At 39.7% G+C, this 19,793-nt stretch overlaps 1 protein-coding gene across 2 annotated transcripts; it reads right to left on the reverse strand.

The window, feature by feature from the left end:
- Nucleotides 1-300: 300 nt before the first annotated feature.
- On the reverse strand, nucleotides 301-19,655 carry LOC149306807 (set1/Ash2 histone methyltransferase complex subunit ASH2-like). Of its 2 annotated transcripts, XM_089537501.1 has the most exons (17): nucleotides 19,488-19,655; nucleotides 18,814-18,883; nucleotides 16,823-16,968; nucleotides 14,911-14,999; nucleotides 14,172-14,266; nucleotides 13,370-13,465; nucleotides 12,997-13,092; nucleotides 12,334-12,409; nucleotides 10,369-10,386; nucleotides 7,688-7,781; nucleotides 5,250-5,467; nucleotides 4,608-4,775; nucleotides 4,281-4,474; nucleotides 3,278-3,370; nucleotides 2,328-2,426; nucleotides 1,569-1,628; nucleotides 301-499 (listed from the first exon to the last, which is right to left on the reverse strand). In XM_089537501.1, the coding sequence occupies exons 1-17, from the start codon at nucleotides 19,625-19,627 to the stop codon at nucleotides 392-394; spliced, it is 1,860 nt and encodes a 619-aa protein (XP_089393627.1). In that variant the 5' UTR covers nucleotides 19,628-19,655; the 3' UTR covers nucleotides 301-391. The 2 variants fall into 2 exon arrangements, with proteins under 2 accessions (XP_089393627.1, XP_089393628.1); XM_089537502.1 differs by lacking the exon at nucleotides 10,369-10,386.
- Between the last annotated feature and the right edge of the window lie 138 nt (nucleotides 19,656-19,793).

Here is a 19,793-nt window from a genome sequence, read left to right on the forward strand (position 1 = left end):
CAATCTACACTTCTGAAAATAAAAATTTAAAAACCCGTGTGATTTAAGATGTTGCATGAGACTCCTTTACTTACATTTTGCCCATGTATTACTGAGGTTCCATAGGATGATGAGGACAGCACACACCTAGCCTCTGAGGAGACTTTGCTCTTTATGCAGAGGAGCATTCTGGAAGAAGTGTACTTCTGTACTTCCCCTTTCCCCAAAATGATTCCTGTGAATAAACAAACCAGTAGCCCTGGCCATATATTGCCATAAAAATAATTTTTTGATGAATTTAAGGATTTGACAAAGTCCAGAAATTGTTAAAAAGAGTGTTTTATTCTTTTTCCACTTTACATCCAGTGATAATGTTCAGTTTTGTAAAAAATAAAAATATACACAATGTCTCTCAAGGCTCCCAAGGTGGGCTACGCCGCCCATCAACTTCTGTTTCTACATGATAAAGGACATCTGCCAGAGTGTGCTCTACCACAGCAACCCAGCCCATGTCACTGATCTAGTTGGGGAAAGAAAAGAAGAAAAGACCAAAAAAAAGGTTAGCTACCTTGATTTAACATAATGGTTCCAGGACTTTGGTCCTAATTGTTTTGGACTTCAACTTCCAGAAGCCCCGGCCAGCATGGCCAACAGTCAGAAATTCTGGAAGCTGAAGTGAAAAACACCTGCAAGACCAAACTCTGGGAATCACTGGAACGCAAAGGTAACACAAAATGACCAGGTATTTCTCCCAATGCTTATGAGATGTGCAAAAATCTGACCCATGCCAACCTTCAAAGGGGGGGTTGTACAGAGTTTACGTCTTCATACTTTGTAAAACAGTGAGCCTTTGCTATCTGCTAATGTTTGGTTGCAGGACTCCCTGTGAATACCAAAATCCGTGGATGCTCAAAGCCCATTATCTACAATGACATAGTAAAATAGTGTCCCTTATATAAAATGGCAAAAATCAACATTTGTTTATTGGCACCTATATATTTTGGGAGTATTTTCAAGTCATGGATGGTTGAATCTGTGGATAAAAAAACTGAGGCTACAGAGGGCCAACTGTATTTGGAAATGCAGAATGCTAAAAATGTGCACTAATCAAGTAATCCTTTGCTTGCTCATCAACAAATTTCTAGCCTTGGCCACCAGAAGGACTGCTTGGTTGTAACACAGCCTCCAAAACAGTACATATGAATGTGTAAGAAATCTGGATGGCTGGTTCAGCTATGGGCCATGGAATTTGGCAAATATAACATATCTAGAGAACTAATCTCTTGTTTCAAATAATGAAAATCTGTTTTCTAACTATCATTATTAATACAAAACAACTAGATATGGTCTAGGAATAGTCACAGTGGTGCTATTATTTCGTTCCCCTTTCAACCCCCACCTGATCTACTGTAGGGCAAATTTCGTTCTCCCAGTACATGCTAAGGATCAATCTCACTCCCTCCAAATGGAAGCTTATTTCTGGATTTCTGGTTTTATCCATGTATCTTCCAACCTTTGGGAGGTAAAATAAAGCCCAGTTTACTTTCTACGAAGGTCACATGTAAATTTTTTTCTGGCATCTTACTTACCGGGCGGTAACTGATATCTTTTGGAGGGTATTTGAAGTAGGGGCCAAAATTTATAGAGACCTATGAAAGGGAAAAGATCTATATTGTTGCACTGCTTAGCACTATCAAAAAATTATTATGAACTACATGTATAAGTAGCAAGCATACTCAACAAGCATTACAACAGTTTTAGAAACAGGTCTGCTATTTTTTAAAATAGCTTACTAAAGAGTCTTGCAACATGATGAGCAGGCAGCATGAAAATAGACGTCTCTAGCCTCTAAAAAGTGTAGTTTAATATTATCTTCTATCAAGATAGCTGGCAGAGAAGGAACCAAACAATGCAATCTCCATCCACCAGCTCACTGCATTTCTGTACTAGATTTGAAGGAAATGGCTTTAATTCTCTTCACACAGCATGGAATCCAAGTAGACTGGCAGAGGAGCATTGATTTATATCCATCCCTTCTCCATCACCAGTCTTTCACTTGCCTGCACAGAATCACTGATCACCTATGACTACTAGGACAACATTTGATTACTAGGTTTTATTACACACATTTTGTATTAGTTACTAAAATATTGGGTAAAAACACATACCATAATAGATATACAGTATCTGGCAGTTGTGAAAAAGGTGAATGTGCGTATTCACTGGTGTGCACCCTACTTCTGAGCTGATATGGACCTTACCCGAGGATTAGGCTAATGCTCTTTGCTTCAGGCCCAACCATTATAAGTGAGAGGTGAATTCAGATGAGTTTACTGATCTGTACATACCGTGCACCCTTTATACAGAGAGACAGCGGGGAAATAAACACCTTCAAAAATATCTTTGTATGCAACTCCTTGACTGGCACCATTTTTGTAGAAGATTATCTGAAAGAGACAGCCAGTCGTTATTACACAGTGTACAGGATTACTATAATCTTTGAACACTTCCCCTTTAGCCTCCTTCCCTCCATTTGTTATGTCTTAGAAGGAGACCACTGGCTCTTCAGGAGTACAAACTGTGTCTCTTTGGGATGAGAATAATGGCTAGTATTATAGAACTTAAAAGAAAAATGAAGCACAAAATCCAATTATTGCATTCTGCAAATGCAAAACAATTTCTTTCAAAACCATTTCATTATAGGTCAAAGAGAGCAGGGAATACATAAGAATTTGTTTCAGCCAAAAATATGTATCTTACAAACTTGTGACTCTCAAAGTTCAACCTTCAAATCTAAATCTGCAGCTGACTAGCTACTGTCAGGATGCTTAGCTCATCAACCTAGAAGAATCTTGAAGGCTGCATTCAATGAAAATAGAAGATGAAAAATGCCAGCCCTTTATGACTGCAAAGCATCACCTGAACGCACCATGGGAACATGTTTCCAGTGTTGTCCTGAAGGCCTTAATTGCCCAAACAGGAATGGGGAATACATCCTTCCAGTATTCATGCTGAATACAAAACCTCTAAAATGAGAATAGCTGTTCTTATTTACAGATGTTAGGAAAACTCAATAAGCCAAGAGCCATGTACACCACACTGAGATCTCTGGAAGAAATCTGGGAGAAGATTCAAGATGAATACATTTCAAACACCAGGCAAAACAAATGGTGTTTAGAAATGGAATATTTGTTGTATGGCCATGAAAATGCTACAACACAGAGGAAAACACAGAGCTCCCAGGTTGGTGCATTACAGCCAAGGTACATTTTCCCGAGATACTAGTGATGCAACTTACTTGGCTTCCAGGAGTTTGCTTTAAACTTTTCTCTGCTTTATCCACAAAGTCCTTCTCTTCAAAGTACAAGTAGCTTTTGAACTTGATCAAAGCCTAAGAAGGGAAAACAGTGGCTCAACAGTGTGACTGAAATAGCAAGACAGGACTTGCAACAAATACAAACATTGGTTATTGAGAAATACAAATGCCACTGAGTTAAATCCTGTGTAAAATTCTTCAAACGCTTTACTCTGGAGCTCTGCTTTTCTATTTATGTCACTCTTGCAGCCCAATGTGTGTGCTCACAGCTGGAAATCACAATGGAAAGGTGAGAGCTCAGGCAAGGTAGCAAGGTCATCACAATATATGTCTCGTAACTATGAATATTGTAAGATACAAAGATTTGTATCCTAAAATATGGGATATGCATTCATTAAAGTTACTGGAATCATAAGAGCCCTCTGGATCAGACCACATGCCTATCTAGTTCAGCACTGTTTTGCACAGCTGCTAACCAGAGACAAGAGGTCTCTTCAAAGCCCACAAGTAGGACAGGAAGACAACAGCCTTTTCTTATTAGAATGTAGGACTGTGACAGAAGAGATCAAAATTCTGAATCTTGTTCAGGAATGATAATCATTAGGTCATCCATCTACCTCTCTGCCAATCTACCACAAAGGGGGGTTGCGAGGATATGCGACAGTGGAAAACCATGTTAACCCCCTGCAACTGCAAGCAGCTTAGAAGAGTGGGCTAAAAAAGCAAAAATACACAAATGCAAACCAGCAAACATGACAGAACCCTCATTTTGGTATAGAATCCTATTCACTGAGAATCTCGGTTTTCAAAGGAAGTTTCTACCTTTTGTGGTAATTTGTAATGATTCTATCTGAAGTTGATTATATGCCACCCTTCAGTAGTAACTATAGTTGTATCTAAGATCTTAGCCTAGTTCATCCTCTTCCCACTCTTTCTAAAATACTGAACAAGAAGACATGCAGTATATAGGAGATGGTCACCATACCTTATCTTTGTAAGTATCTGGCAGTGATTTGGCAGTTTCAGTTTCATCGGGAAGGCTGATATAAAAACCAAGCACATCTCCTTGGCCATAGCCTGATGAATAATGTTTACCAATGGACTGGTGGAACTTTGTGCCTTTCTTGCTACGCCAGGAGTAACTGAATTTGTCATAGCCCAGAGGAGCCTGAAGGTTCCCTATAGAAAACAGAGATTGGCAGGTGACTATAAAGCAGGCTGTTTCAGAGCCCTGTGCAGCAACTCGAGGCCCATGATGGAAGAAAGACAAGATATGAATGCAAATAAGTGAAAGAAGTGCTCCCAGGCTTACCCAGTGGCTGTGACCAACCAAGCCTGGCAGCCGTTTCAGGAGGCATCTCGTCCACCGAAATTTCATAGTACCAGGCTCCCTTCCGCACTCCATGGGAGGCTCGCACCATGGAATAGCCTTTTTCCCCTATGACGGTCAGCCTGTCATCTGAGATTTTCAGCTGAGGTGCTGCAGTTGGAGGGAAAAGAGTTATTAGTAAACTCCCATGCATTTACATTCTCAAATCATAAAGAGGGGAAGCAGCCATATACTCTTCTGCCATATACTCCCATGGACAATGGGACCAATTAGCTCTACAGGTAGTAGGGTCTCCTCTTCTGGACATCTTCAGAATGAGCCTGGAGAGCTACCTGGTGTGGATGCTTTAACTGGATTTCCTGCACTGAGCAGTGTGTTGGACTCAATGGCCTATGGGGACCCTTACAACTTTACGATTTTATGCTTGTATTAATAACAACATTACTACACGGAAGCACATAAAAATGTAGCCTGACAAATTGAGATTTCCGTTCAAAGCACCCATTTTCCAGCTGTAGAAAGCTTGCAGTCAAACTTTCGCTGTTAAGAAATCCCAACCTGGGGTGGTTCTGCACAATATTATGCAGCTTTGAATGCAAGCATAAAATGTCTTTAGCTCCATACCTCGGTCATGAAGAGCTAATAGGACCCGTTCATACAGGCAGGCTCGGTAGAGATCTCCAGGGATGGGCTTGCCTGCCCAGCAGTCTAGCTCCAGCTTCTCTGGGTCAGGCGCATGAGGGTCAGGCTCCGCCAAAATGTAGCGGTAGCCATCTTTGTTAAAAGGGTGTTCCAAGGGGTAGCCGTGAGGTGGAAGACGTTGAGCGGAGAACAAAGGATCACTGGGGGGGAAAAGACATAACAAGTGTGTGGAAGCAGAAGTGCTACTGGGGCAATGAAATGGATGGGGCTGAGGCTGTTTAGTTGCTCAGCATTGCACATGATATCGGGAAAAACTGAATGAGTTATCCTTCTGCAGTTGGAACACTGCTTTACCTGAAAAAGTGACCCGTAATTTAAGATGAGCTAAAGCGTTCAAAAAATAAGATAAATTTGTGCAAATCTGGTATAATGTCATAGTTTTTACCCATACAGAGGCTTCCCCATATGGTCCTCCTTATCTTCTCATTAACTTGTGGAGACACTCTTATTAAACTGTTTACTTTGAGAGCACTGTCACAATGATATAACTGAATGGTTTGTTGGTAGTTTTCTTTGTTGAAATTGTTAATTATTTTTGTGTTGAGCAATATCTGATTAGTAAACTCTTCACATTTTGTTGTACTTACATAATATGTAATAGAGGATACATTTAAAAAAAAATCACCCAATATTGGTTAACTCTTTTTTGTACCACAAAAGAAAAGGTCCCTAAAGCAGCAGTTCTAAACCTGTGGGTCGCAACCTCTTTGGGGGTCAAACGACCCTTTCATAGGGGTCGCCCAAGACCGTTGGAAAACACATATTTCTGATGGTCTTAGGAACTGAGACACCGCTCCTCTATCCAGGGGGTCACCACAACATGAGGAACTGTATTAAAAGGTCACAGCATTAGGAAGGTTGAGAACCACTGCCCTAAAGCATTCCAGCTTAGGAACATGATCAACATTGTGGGATGGTCACAAGAAGCATCAAAGAAAACATTACATCCTACAGAAAAGACAGCAATGAAACAGAGCATCCAGGACAAAAGTATTCCAGTCTTGCTCAGTCTGGTATTCTTCAGATGTCTTGGACTGCAATTACCATTGTTTGCAGCCAGCATGACTATTAACCAGCGATGATAACAATTGCAATCCAATACAATTTGAGGACATGAAGCTGGATGATGATGTCAGAGATCACCTAAGAAATGAAAGAAAGCTCCTGATATCATCTATTTTTAAAAAAGTATTTACACAGCACTTTTGATGCACACAGTACTTTGCAGTTATTGTGTTTATTCTCACCACAAGGCCAGAATTGGGGCAGGTCACTGCTGGCTGCCAGTTATATAATCAAAAATGATGATAGAAGGGCTCTTAAAACAATGCCTTTCAGCTTACTTAGGCTGCACTTCTATCTACACTTACCTTGCACTGAGCCCCACTGAACAGAGAGTTACACTGAAGCAAATATATACACTATACACCTACATTGCACAGGATTAAGCGGTTACATGTTTGACTTTTAATTATCCAATAGATAACATTTAAGGAAAATCAACTTATTGAGAAACAAGCTCAGTGAAGGAGTTTTAAAGCTCCTGAAGGAAGGGAACCATTTCTGGGTTTGAAAACTAGAATTTAATACTAGCTTTGGATACAGATCAAAAGAGAGGCATCTTTAAAACCTATTTCTCACCAGATATGAGAGAGAAATGATGGAGCCGGTACTTATTGCTTGCAGGCAAGAGCCTTCCCAATTCACAAGCCCTACTATTTTTGTATTCTGCCCCTGCCCCAGTAAATCAGGTTTTTAACTTGTGATTTAAATTTTAGACAATGAATCACATCACATCAGTTACTCGATTTAAGGCATACAGTCTCAAACATTGGGTTGAGGACATACAGCTGCAGCTGGATAAGTCTTCAAAGGAAAAGAGTTTCAGTCTCTCAAAAGGCCATTCATCCCTAAATATGTCTCTATGTTGACCCTGAAAGCAAGAAATGATCTTCAATGTTTCAAATGACCTAATAAGCAACTATATATAAGGCTGTGTTTATTGGATAATGTACGTGAAGAAGGCATCACTTAGTGGTTTGAGAGTTGGACTATGACTCTAGAGACCAGGGTTCAAACCCCTGCTCAGCCAAATCCATTGTATGACCTTGGGCAAGTCACACTCTCTCAGACTCAAAGGAAAGCAAAGGCAAACCACCTCTGAACAAATCTTGCCAAGGAAAACCCTTTGATAGGGTCAGCCTAGGACCGCCATAAGTTAGAAACAACTTGAGGGCATACAACAAGTCATTCCTTTGAACTGTGAACAAATATATGTGCCTTGTCAGAATAACAGTGATTAATAATTAAAAACAACAGCAATCAATTAGTGTAGGCATCTCCATCTCTGTTCTGATTACCTCCTGGTTTTCTTGGCTGTTCCTGTAGTACTTCCATCCTGTTGCTTGCGTTTTGCTCCTCTTCCTTTCCCACTACTTCCTGCTATGATACCCCCTTGGGGAAGGAAACACCACAAATCTGTGTCATTTGAAGATTTCATTTTTGAGGAAGAGTCAGATCAAGTTCCCAGATGTGTTTGAATATCCACAAAACCAGACATGTTTGAGGTGGAAAGCAGAATTCTATGGTTCACATTTTGCACATCGCCCACATTAACTTGAGTATCAAAGTAGTATTTTGAGGGGGAAATGGCACTAACCATGTCTCAGTTTGAAAGTAGTATTTGTCATCTCTTTCATGGAGATTCAAAGCACACGAACACAAACCCAGGATTTGATACAATAGGGATGAGGGAAAGAATCAATCAGCTACAGATTTTCACTCATTTCAACATCACACAAAACCAGTGCTCGAATTAGGGGAGAAAAGCTGGGCAATTCTCCACCTAACAATGTTAGATAAATTGTGCCTCCAACCCACAGCCTTCAAAAAACACTAAGAGGGCCATCACAAAATGTGGGGGGGGGGCACAGTTCCTTCCGGTCCCCCTTTAAGTTGAGCACTCCATAGAAATGTTAAGGTATACTTAGACACATTGCCTCTGCTGCACACATAAGCATCCATCATTCAAAGACAACAAAATAGGGAAACCAAAGCGCAAGGTGCTTCTCTGCAGTGTTGGCAAATGCTTTATGCTGGGGATATCAACAGCTTAATGTTACTGTCCATCTGAATCTCTTTTATCCCATCTCATCTTTCTTCATTCATCTGCCTAGTACATATGTATCCACACATGTGCATGCCAGGAAAGGAAAAGCATCTGCCTTGCTGGCTGGAAACTGGACAAAGAGAGACCAGTTAGCCCTGGGATAGATTCCAAATAGCTGTATATGGGACATAAAGATGCTAACAACTCTTTGAACAAGTATTAACCCAAAGAATCATACTAAGAATCATTAAGTTTGAACATCTATCTGTTAGTGTAGTTTAGCTAAATCTACACATGTAATAGGGCTATCCACTTTTCTTCATGTGCTATCACACCTGTATATGTCAATTTCAAATAAGAACCCAAAAGTACACATGTATATGAGACTGTGGTGACCCAAACAGTTCAGAAAAGTCCCAGTTGTGAATTTTATGTCACTGCAGAGAGGAAATTCTGTCCTGCCACATGAGCCTTTAATAATACTTTCATATTTATAACAATGGTTACTGAAGTGCTGAAAAAGTGTTGGATATTCATACAGAGCTAAGAAAAGTTACATCTGGAAGGATAACTTGCAGAATCCTCCAGCCTGGGAACAGTAGGTCTTCTCCAAATAATAACATTTCCATGCTCTAGTTTTATGTTTGTGTAGATGATGATTCCAAATTCACTCTAGGTGATGAAAATTTAAAGCGGTCTAAGTTATGACCCTCAAGGGCAGGCTCTCTCCCACACTGAGGTTTCTTGCTTCTGAATAACCTGGATTTGCCCACTGCAGACAACCACCTTCCAACAGCATCACAGTGTGCCACAACTGCAAGAGTAGCAAGCTTTGTAATCAATATCCCACTAGCAGTGTAAGGAAATGGGCCTCTGAGGGGAGCATCATATTCTGCACGACCATGTATCAATTTGAACTACAGTATTGGTTCTAACCTATTACATTTGGGTTTGAAATTAAAACGGTGGCTCCCTCATTCATAATTGTTGAGTGTCCCATTTTGATTTCAATCCAGGCAACTCATTCTCAAACAACACAATGGGATTCTTATAGCACATGACTGATATGCTTTTGAATAGCACTGCAACAGCTTGGTTTTGTTTTCAGGCAGACTTTGCAAGTGGGCTTTGGTTTATCTTCCGATTGACACTCCAACCTTCCTTCAAGAAGCAAAATATTGACAGGATTAAATTCAGCCTCAAAATGACTTAGGGAAGTACGTTTCTCTGAGAGGCTGTGGCTTACCATCTGATAAGCTTCACATTTGAGGAAAGATTTCAACTTTGTGTCTAAGATCCAAAAAAACAGCTGTTTTAGATAGAATATTTATCTTATGTTAAGTCCATCCACACAGTGATTATGGAAAGACACACCAAATAAGAGTTGTAAAAATTGATTGTCTCAATCCAGACATCAATGCTAGTATAAAGTTTGCTTCAGTTTTAATCAGAAAACCAAAAAGGTGGGACATTCAAAACCATTGTTTAAATAGTAGTTTTCCATGCATTCCTCATTTCCTTATATTTATAAGTTAATCACTCACTTAGGATGGGAAACATCATTTCCTTACTCTGCAACAACCCTATGTGAAAGGTTATCATTCCCATTTTACGGGTAAGGAATTGAGGCTGAAGAACCAGAGATTTGCCTCAAGGCCTCCCAAAAGAAGCCATGCCAGTAGAATAAATTCAACTGTGAAAACAAAGGCTTTGAAGTGAACAATGAAAGGCAGAATATGATTTTGAAAAGCTGGTAGACGTTTCACACTAATGAAAAATTAATGTTTAATTTTAGCACAAATTTATGTGATGTGCTTTGGATTAATCATTTTTAGCTTCTAAGACAATTGGCAAAACAAAACAAAAGCAAAAGTAAAAGGCTTTTCAAACAACAATACTTAGGTTTTAAGAAGCTGAAAAGTAAATATTCACCTCCCAAAGAGGCTCCACCTGCAAGAACAGAAGTTGCACCATGTAGTTGTCAGGTTATAGTGAGAGAAAATCAAAATACCAAGGCATGAAATGGACACCTGTACTATCTTTGTAAGTAAAATCTGAAATGTATTGCTATGATTTCCCCCCTACTAACTTCTTAGCAGGCCAGGACAAAAAAGAAAAGAAAGGGAAAGGGAAAGAGGGGAAGGTAGGGGAAAATAGGAAGACTTTTGCAAACTAGGGTAGTCAAGACAGGATGTTCCTGATCTACCTAGTTCCCATGCTGGTTGTGCAAAAAAAGAATTATAGCTAAGACATGGCTTGGCAGATGTGGGAGAAAGGGGATGAATTTCTCCTGTGCTAGTCTACTTAGCGTCCATGGTGCTTGTGGAGGAACACATTTTGTCTCATCCATCACAAGCAGAGAAAGTAACGTGATACAGAGACAGAGGAAGCTGTCCACATAGGTAAGGAGATAAATACGACAAAGGCGGCACCAATTTATACTGAAGTTCCCAGTCAAGATCTTCATTAGATCTAGGGTAAGTATACATGACATGACACAGAAATCTCCTAGGATGTTCTCTTGCATAAGCTGTACTGAAATCAATGGCAACACAGATGTATTCAGTTCTTAAAAACACACAATTCTGCTTTTACTAGTTTGTTCTGACCTGAATTGTTCCTGGAAGCAAAATTTGATGTAGCAAAGCAGAGGCACAATAATGAATTTCATCTATTGAATCATCTGGGGTGACTGGGCTAAGTAAGCTACTGAGATAATTTTCCAACTTAATGTTCTAGGACAGGAATGGTACTTCCAGATGTTTTGAATTACAATGTCCAACAGTTCTGCCCACCTTGGCCAGTGATACTGGATTGTGAGCACTGGAATGCCAAAGGTTTGTCCCACTGTCCTCAGTCATAAAGGTCCCCCCCCCCAAGCCATCAAGTTGCAATATATCTACTAAGCTCAGGGATATTTGACTAATTCTCTATGCTTCCAAGCCAAAATACATTGTAAATATCACTCTACAGGCCATAATCACAATGGGGCATTACACTGGCCTCACGCTACGTCATGATAGCCTCTGTATTTTTTACAGATACGTAAATATCTCCTACACACATAGTTCCCATTCACCCCATGCAGTTTAAAGGTCAAGTCAAGCTGTCACACACAGCTTTGCCCCATTGCTTCCAAGATCTGGTAGTTGAAACTGGAGATATAGTCACCAAACCTATACACACACACACACTTCCAAATAAAGCTTGGAAAATGCAAAAACTCAAAGATTGAGAAATGGAAAAGAGATGGAGGGGGGATGAAACTAGTTGTGTACTTTAATTTTTTTTATCAAACAGAGATATAATTTGAGTACTGATAAGTACAAGGGTGTTTTTTTTTTTGGTACATACTGTATTCTAGTATTATTTTGTACTTCAGTTATGATCATAGATTTACTCATACATACCAGGTGTGCATCATTTATTATACACTAGCAAGAATATTTGTGATGATAATTTTGTCTATATGTGTGATGTTAGTTTGTACAATACACACAGTTCAGGCGGAGTTTCTTTTTATCCATCGTTAAGACCAGTATATCTGGGAAGCAAATTTGCTAGCCATTAATAAAAGTGATTCCTAAAGTCCAATATGATTTTAACGTTGTGCTCTTTTTAATATAGACCCAATGATTAAAAAGAAAATGAAGCTTATATTTTTAGTTTCGACAATTCTCAGCTACCTTATGAGTAAGTTAAGTACAGCTGAAATCTATGGACACTTACCTGGTACTATGACCTACACTGTACACAGTGTAACCATGTAGTAAACATGCATAGGATTGAATTCTAAATGTCATTTCTACTGAGCTATGCAGGAACTATGTGTTCAGCAGTAGTGTTTGAAATTAGAAAATAGATTCTCATTTAGAAAAATAATGGAAACAAACTTGCCATTTAGACTTCCACTAGTAGATATTGTGCTGCTCTGTTTCTGGTTATCATATGCAGGGCCAATATTACCTAGGTCCTTCAAAAAAGAAAGAAATGAAAAACAGTAATGTATATATACCCTATTTAAAAGGTTATATTTCCTCTTTAGCCTGCCTGCATCTATATCCCTCAAGTTTTGAAAGCTTTCAAGGCCCAGCAGGTCTCTCAGAACACAATCCCAAGTTTACAAGTCTCACTACATCCAATGGGGGTTATTCCAGACAAGTATGTCCAGGATTACAGTCTTTGATCAGGTAAAATAAAGAAAAGATTGCAGCAATAACCATGACGATAGAGGCTCACGCTTCCCTTTTCTCCTCTTCCTCCTCTAAGCTATTGAATCGGATTTACCTATGTCTTGATTCACTGTTCAACAATTAACTGTGTGGGTCTACTTTAATTAGGACTCACCAAGAGGATTTCTGGGAAGCTGAACCCCTCTGACTCCCAGGAAGAAACTTGTGACAAAGGGCAGTTGAAACCCATCCATCAACAAATGTAGCAGTCCCAGTGCTTACTTGTCTCTCCCCTTTCCATTTTCCTCTTTAGTTTCATTTCTGAAAGACTGAAATCTTGCAATGTTCTAATCTTACATAGTACATGTACCATGCCAATATAACATACCTGGTCTAAGAGTCCAAATTTAGGGTAATCGTCCTCTGGATCTTTGCTTCCTGGGTCCGGATGCTCTTTTACCAAGAACACATCTCTTTCCTTGCACTAGAGTAAAGCATTCAAACAATAAAAGAAACTCACAGTGTATCCAAAGTTACTGAAAAGTATGACTGTGCTTTGGGTTTTTCTTATTATTGGGTGTGTGTGTGTTTGCGTTATGATTACTAAAGCAATCATAACTTCCGATAGAGACATCAAATAGCCAAGTTAATGTCATAAAATTTTTAGTAATTTAAATAGGACATTTTCCAAACCAATGTTGTCCCTGTTCTACATTTTAATTTAAAGTGGCTATCTCATTCTTTCCCATTTCACAACTTACCATAGTCTTTACAATATTATTTGGCCAAGTCATTTTTCCTGGTCTTTGCCTTGTTGTCATATATTCCCAATATTTATCGATAAAGGGTATAATATCCTGTTGGAAATGAAAGGCAATTACTGAATATACTCATAGATAAGTCCAGGCATTTTAGTCAAAAATTGACCACCTAAAAGAAGGAAACCACTTCAGAATAAGTCCTGTGTCTTAAGAACTAGGTTTTACTGAGCTGGAACATCTGTGTTGGGCGTACCACTTCATACCAAAGATTAAAGGCTTGTCTGCATGTAAAAAACACCTGCAGACAGAAAACTATGTAGAACAATGGTTTTAGTGTCATTTCTCCATTATAATGGTTTTCAGTATGGCGTACATTTGCAAAAGATAGTAAGCATATAAGATCACATGATCTGACAGACTCTCAGTATGAAAGTGACAGAGTGGTATGAAACGCTGCAGCACAACACAAGGTTGTCATTACAGTAAGAGTAGGCTGAAATGCAGAAAGCTTATTTTCACCATCTTAAGGCAGATACTTTCTGGCTAAATGTAAAGGCAAAGAAAATGGTGACCCACCTCCCTATGCACTGGGCTTATACCACATTCAGCCTTCACATACTGTTCTAGAACCACATTCTACAGGGGGTCTTGTTCAAGAATCTTTATCACTTACCACCATGTCTTTGAAACAGGTTCAGCTTCACTGAGGATATGTATATTAGAACTAGTATGTCAGGAACCAGCTTTAATCCCAATTCCCCCTTTTTTCAATGTGACTCCAACCATGTTGAACATTCCATACCTTATCTTTTGAGAACATTGTTTTGGGGTGTTCGTCTTGAGATCTTGATTGCCAAGTTAGATTTGCCAGAGCGCTAAGACACATTTCTTTCAGATCTTTAAGGAAAGAAAATCGGAAATTAAGAAATGAATTAACAAAAATTAACCCAGCTTCTTCAAAATAAATGATGTGAAGGTAGAGAAAAACCACAAAAAAGCCAAAAAATGTTTAAGTACCAGTACTTTTTTCTGGGGGGAAAAAAGAAATGTTTTATTTTGGATAGATGAATTAAATAAGTAAACTGTTCATATATTGCTACTTGAGATTTACTTCCCCAGAGTACAAAGCCATTTTAGTGATTTGAATGAGAATTGCAGTCCAGGATTCTGCCAAGCATACCTTTCTTGCAACATTGGGCCCGAACAGACAGGCCAAAATAAAGCTGCTTCAGGTCATTTTGGAGGCATGCTGTTTAAATGACACATGCATTTTAAGAGTTCAGAAGCTGTGCCAAAGCTGCACTCCCATCCTTAGGACGGGATTTTCTTAGGACAGGAGCGTGGCTTTGGCGCAACTTCCGGCCTCTTAGGACGCATGCATCGTTTAAACAGCATGCCTCCAAAGTGACCCAAACAGCTTCATTTTGGTCATGCACACCACACTGTGGACATCCTTCAGCTACCATAAACAGCTCCCATTCTCTTTAAGCTTAGAGGTTTAAAAGCACAGAAAGAGAAAAGCATATTTTTCTCCTACTTACTTGCTTGTTTTCTTAAGAAGTATGTATTCCCACTGTGGTGGCAAATGTTGCAATGGAAACTGTAGTTGGTCATAAAAGGCAGACAGCAGCTAAAAAACAAGGGGATACTCCTTTTACTACTTTACACAAAGTAATACACAGTCAACGATCACAGAAAAGAACGTATCTATTAATTTCATATATTCAGAGTTTACAATACTAAAGAATCCATTCTAGCTCCTCTGTAATTAGAACGCAGATGTACAATGCAATCGAGCTGATGCCCCTGTATTTAAATGTTGCATGTCAAAACCAATTTATCAGGTCCAGAATCCTTTACATAAGTGAGATTCCACTATGACTTGGGAGGCCTTCACACTTGCAGCAGAGCCTATAGTTCAGCTTAGTTGCTTACATCATACGAAACTAGGTCCAAAACACACTGCAGAAATAATTGAGTTTGAGACCACTCTAACTGCCCTGGCTCAATGCTAGGGAACTCTGGGAACTGTAGTTTTGTGAGATATTTAGCCTTCTCTGTCAGAGAGCTCTGGTGTCACAATAAAACACAATTCCCAGGATTCCCTAGCAATGAACAAAGTGGTCTCAAACTGTATTATTTCTGCAGTGTGTTTTGGACCTACTGTTTGACTTGCATTTCTTATTTTATATAAGGGACACCATTTCAGTATTCTAGTGTATTTAATGTGACTTGAGCATCTACGGATTTTGGTGTCCACAGGGTGTCCTAGAACCAAACCCCAGCAGAAACCAAGGGCCCACTGTATTTCAGCTCTATTTCAAAACCATTCTTGGCACACCAATCTTTTTGGTCTCTATTGTCCAGTGTGAATCAGCAAGAGCATCTGCCTACTCAGCTTAAGTCAAGGCTCTCAACACTTCATAGAAATACCAGTTAGCAAACAGAAACTCGGCTTTTCATGGAAAGGCAGGAAAAAAAATGTAAATACCCAGTACTGCAGTTCCTAAACTGAATACTCTGGAGTGGTCTGTTTTAAATGGCTGGGTGTATTCAAACAAAGTGGGTTAATGACCACAGCTCTATAAAGTTGTGTTTGGTATAACTGGAATTGTTATTATTTACACAGGTCTTTGTGTGCTCAGTGCAACACAAATAGATGGAGAAGCGAGGTCATGTACAGCAGGGTATTGAAAGAAATCCTAAAATGTGAGTCCTAATTTACCCAATAGTCCTACAAAATAATTTTGGTCTCCATATGTAGGGATAACCAAGATGGAAGCCATGTTTTTCCATCATGTTATCAATTCGAACAATTTTTTGAATGGATATAACCTATTTACTGTTATCTTCTGTCATAACAAGAACTGTTTTTAGGGCTCAAAGTAGTCTAGAGTTTAGCCATTTAACATTGGTTCCTAGGACTCTGAGCACAGATGTCAAGAACGTGACATGCCACTTAGAAAATTCAATTAAAAAGGGTAAGAGTAATGTCAATAAACTGATAATTTGGAAATTAACAATATATACCTGTATATATCAACTGCTTTTTTTGTTTTACTTTTATGACAGACTTTATTTATTTATACTAAATTTCCCAGCATAGACGTATTTTGTTGTTATGATCCAAAGCTAAACAACCAATGCTCAAAGTGATCGATTTGAAGAGACTTCTAGTAACATGTTTCTTATTTGCTCACAATACTGTTAGCATAGACTACATTTTCACAGAAGACAAATCCCAGTGGTTTCAATCCCATGCTTACTTCAAAGTACATATATTTAGAATCAAACTGTCAACCAAGTCCATACTGCCCTCTTCTGGAATTACAGAGTCCAGGCTTTTCATATGCAGATTGACAGAATTAACAGCATTCTCTGTTAAATCTTCCAAAACAACTATCCAAAATAGATGCTAGGAAGGACAAGAGAGTAACTGCAGACATGACTCACGTGGTATCAATGCCAAATGTTTCTGCTGTGAACCACTTGGTGCAAATCCCACACTGCAGCTCAATCTCCCCCAGCTGCCGTCCGTTCTCTTCGTCTACTGAGCCGGTCTGATTATCCATAACTTCAGAACTGTCTCCAACACCTTCCTGTAACAACATCAGAATAGTTAAGTTGAAGAAAGGACTAATCAATTTACCCAAGATGCCTGAAACGGCACAAAGGGTTCTCTTCCACATTGGTGCGTGATCAAATGTGAATCAGTGAATCTCTTGTTTCAGATATCTCTGTTTCTATTCCAGCATTAACTATCATCTTATTATGCTAGTTTATGTGCCACCAGTCAACAGCCAATTCAGTTTTAACTGTTGAAGTCAACAGAAGAAGAAACACTAGCCAGGCCCCTCTCCATTGTCCATCCATCTATACTACTGACAGCCTCCTCTCCCTCCATCTATGAAAAGACCCTGTTGAGACCATCAGAACAGAGGAAGAACCAGTCCCTGCATTACATTTAAATCCAGCTTCATTACCAGCAGAAGGGGTTTGGAGGCCACAAAGCAAAGGCAGAACACATCTAGCCTAAAGAGAATGTTACTTCATGTTATATAATAATAATAATAATAATAATAATGTTTATTTATATACCGCTTTATATAGGTTCAATGTAATGACTTGGGGAAATACAGAGGGATGGGTAGGTGAAGATATTGTGTAGATTCAACTGCACAGAACACACAGAGTCTTGCACAAATAACATATGATGGCTGGCATCCTGTTCAATATTTACAAGACTGTAGACTTGTAACTTTTGGGATTCTCATTTACCGTTGTTAATGATTGAAAATGACCCCCCAAGGCAACGAAAAGACTTCCAAGTCACTTCAGGACACTAGGAAATGACAACTGCAGCACTCTGTCAGCTGCAGGGTGCATTGAGAGAATAGCAATAGCACAAGCAGTACCTCCAGCAGCCTGTGTCAATGTGCTCCATTAAAGGAGAGTCATGCAACCATCATTTCCTACTGCTTGGATTGCAGTGCCTCAGAAGCCCTTTGGTTGGAGTGCTAAGGTACATGGGGTGAGGACAGTATTGGCAGAAGTAACTACAATGATGGAGTGCCATCATTGTCTGACAATGCAGGAACTCAGCCCGCAATTTTAGTCTTCTGCCAATGCTTTTACTGTTACCATAACCAATTACTCATATGATTCATCTTGGTTATTATGTTATTGTATGCTGGAGGTCACCACAAAAAAAGCAGGTTAAAAACTGAAGAGTATAAACAGAGTGTGGAGGACACTAGTATGAGAAGCCCTCAGAGTCGCATGGCAAGAAACAGTGGGCAAAGTTTGTCAACATCAAGTATTCTGTCTAGGTCTTTTTTATATAAACATAGAACAATTAAAGGTATGAACTTTAGCTCAAGAACAACAAAAAGACTGTGATGTGTTCCATATGTTAACATAGCACTTCCTGAGCTCCATACACAAGTAGCCAAATCATTACCAGCATAAAAAGAAACAAGCCTTGGCTGACAGTTTTATTTGTCCGCCAGGAAGCAAATTACAGTGGACCCTTGTTATACGCTGGCTTTGGTTCCAAGATCCCCCGTGGATAACAAAACCTGTGGATGCTCAAGTCCCATTAAATATAATGACATAGCAACATGGTGTCCCTTTTAAAAAATGGAAAATCAAGGTTTGATATTTGAAATTTAGCCTTTTTTGGAACGTTTTCAAACCGTGGATGCTTGGATCCGTGTATAAAGAATCCGTGTATAAGAAGGGCTGACTGTATACAGCGGAAGCACCTGGCTGAGATAAAAGCCGCTGCTGCAAACACTGTATAATTTAGGTGATGCTTAGAACAAGATCAGACCTCTGGAAGCCTCCCGATTCCTTAATAGCTCAAGCGGTCCATTCGATCCACAGGACATGGAGGCATTCAAAATAGCAGCACGGTCCCAGAACAGAAGGTGCATTTCACGTACCATAGCATCCTTTCCGCTGGACGATTCCGTCTCCATGGCGGCGCTGACGTCGGCCATAGATGCATCCCCACTAATGGGCACAGAAAAGCCATTATCATTACAGACATAGAGGAAATTATTATATGTTGAAATATGCAGAATATATTCATTGAATATTATTATTATATGTTGAAATATGCAGAATATATTCATTGAATATTATTATTATATGTTGAAATATGCAGAATATTCACTGAATATTATTATTACATGTTGAAATATGCAGAATATATCAATTGAATATTATTATTATTATTATATGTTGAAATGTGGAGAATATATACACTGAATACATTGAATTAAGTGGAATATTATCATTACTATACACTTATAAAGGGAGATGACCAGGGAAACCAGCAGAGTAGATGATAATATCTGATGTAATGCCATGTACTAAATGGAGGACTCTCTCCTGGAGAGAAGCCTGGGATGTAGGACATGTCCTGGAAAAGGAGGACTGCCCTGCAGGAGGCGGGTCCGACAGAAAAGGCCAAAGGTCAAGGCTCTGGCCAATCAGAGGCGAGCCTGAGAGTCCCAGCCAATAGGAGCAGCCGTTGCAGAGGCAACGCTCTCCGACCAATAGGAGCCAAGTTGCCACTTTCTTGCTCTCCCGCGGGTCCAAACCGAGGCCTCACCCTGCTTCCGAGTCTCCGGTTCTTGGTTCCGTTGGCCCCGAGGTTTCTCCGGCTGTGGATTCCGTAGCCGCCGCCGGCCTAGTTTCCCCTTCGCCGTCTTCTTCAGGGGCCGGAGCCGGAGCCTCCCCCGCGGCCGCCATTTTCCGCCGGAACCCGCCTCTCGCGAGACTTTCCCCGTCCTGCTTTCTTAGTCCCTCCTTCCAGCGGTTTCCTTAAAGGGGCGATGCCACTTGGCCTGTTCTTAAAAGGGCAATGCCAGATCTACCCATTATATATTATAATGGTAGACTGTGTGCTATATATTAT

Source organism: Sceloporus occidentalis, unplaced genomic scaffold, assembly GCF_023333645.1.
Source record: "Sceloporus occidentalis isolate IW3139 unplaced genomic scaffold, rSceOcc1.0.p SCAF_9, whole genome shotgun sequence".
In the NCBI taxonomy this organism is placed as follows: domain Eukaryota; kingdom Metazoa; phylum Chordata; class Lepidosauria; order Squamata; family Phrynosomatidae; genus Sceloporus; species Sceloporus occidentalis.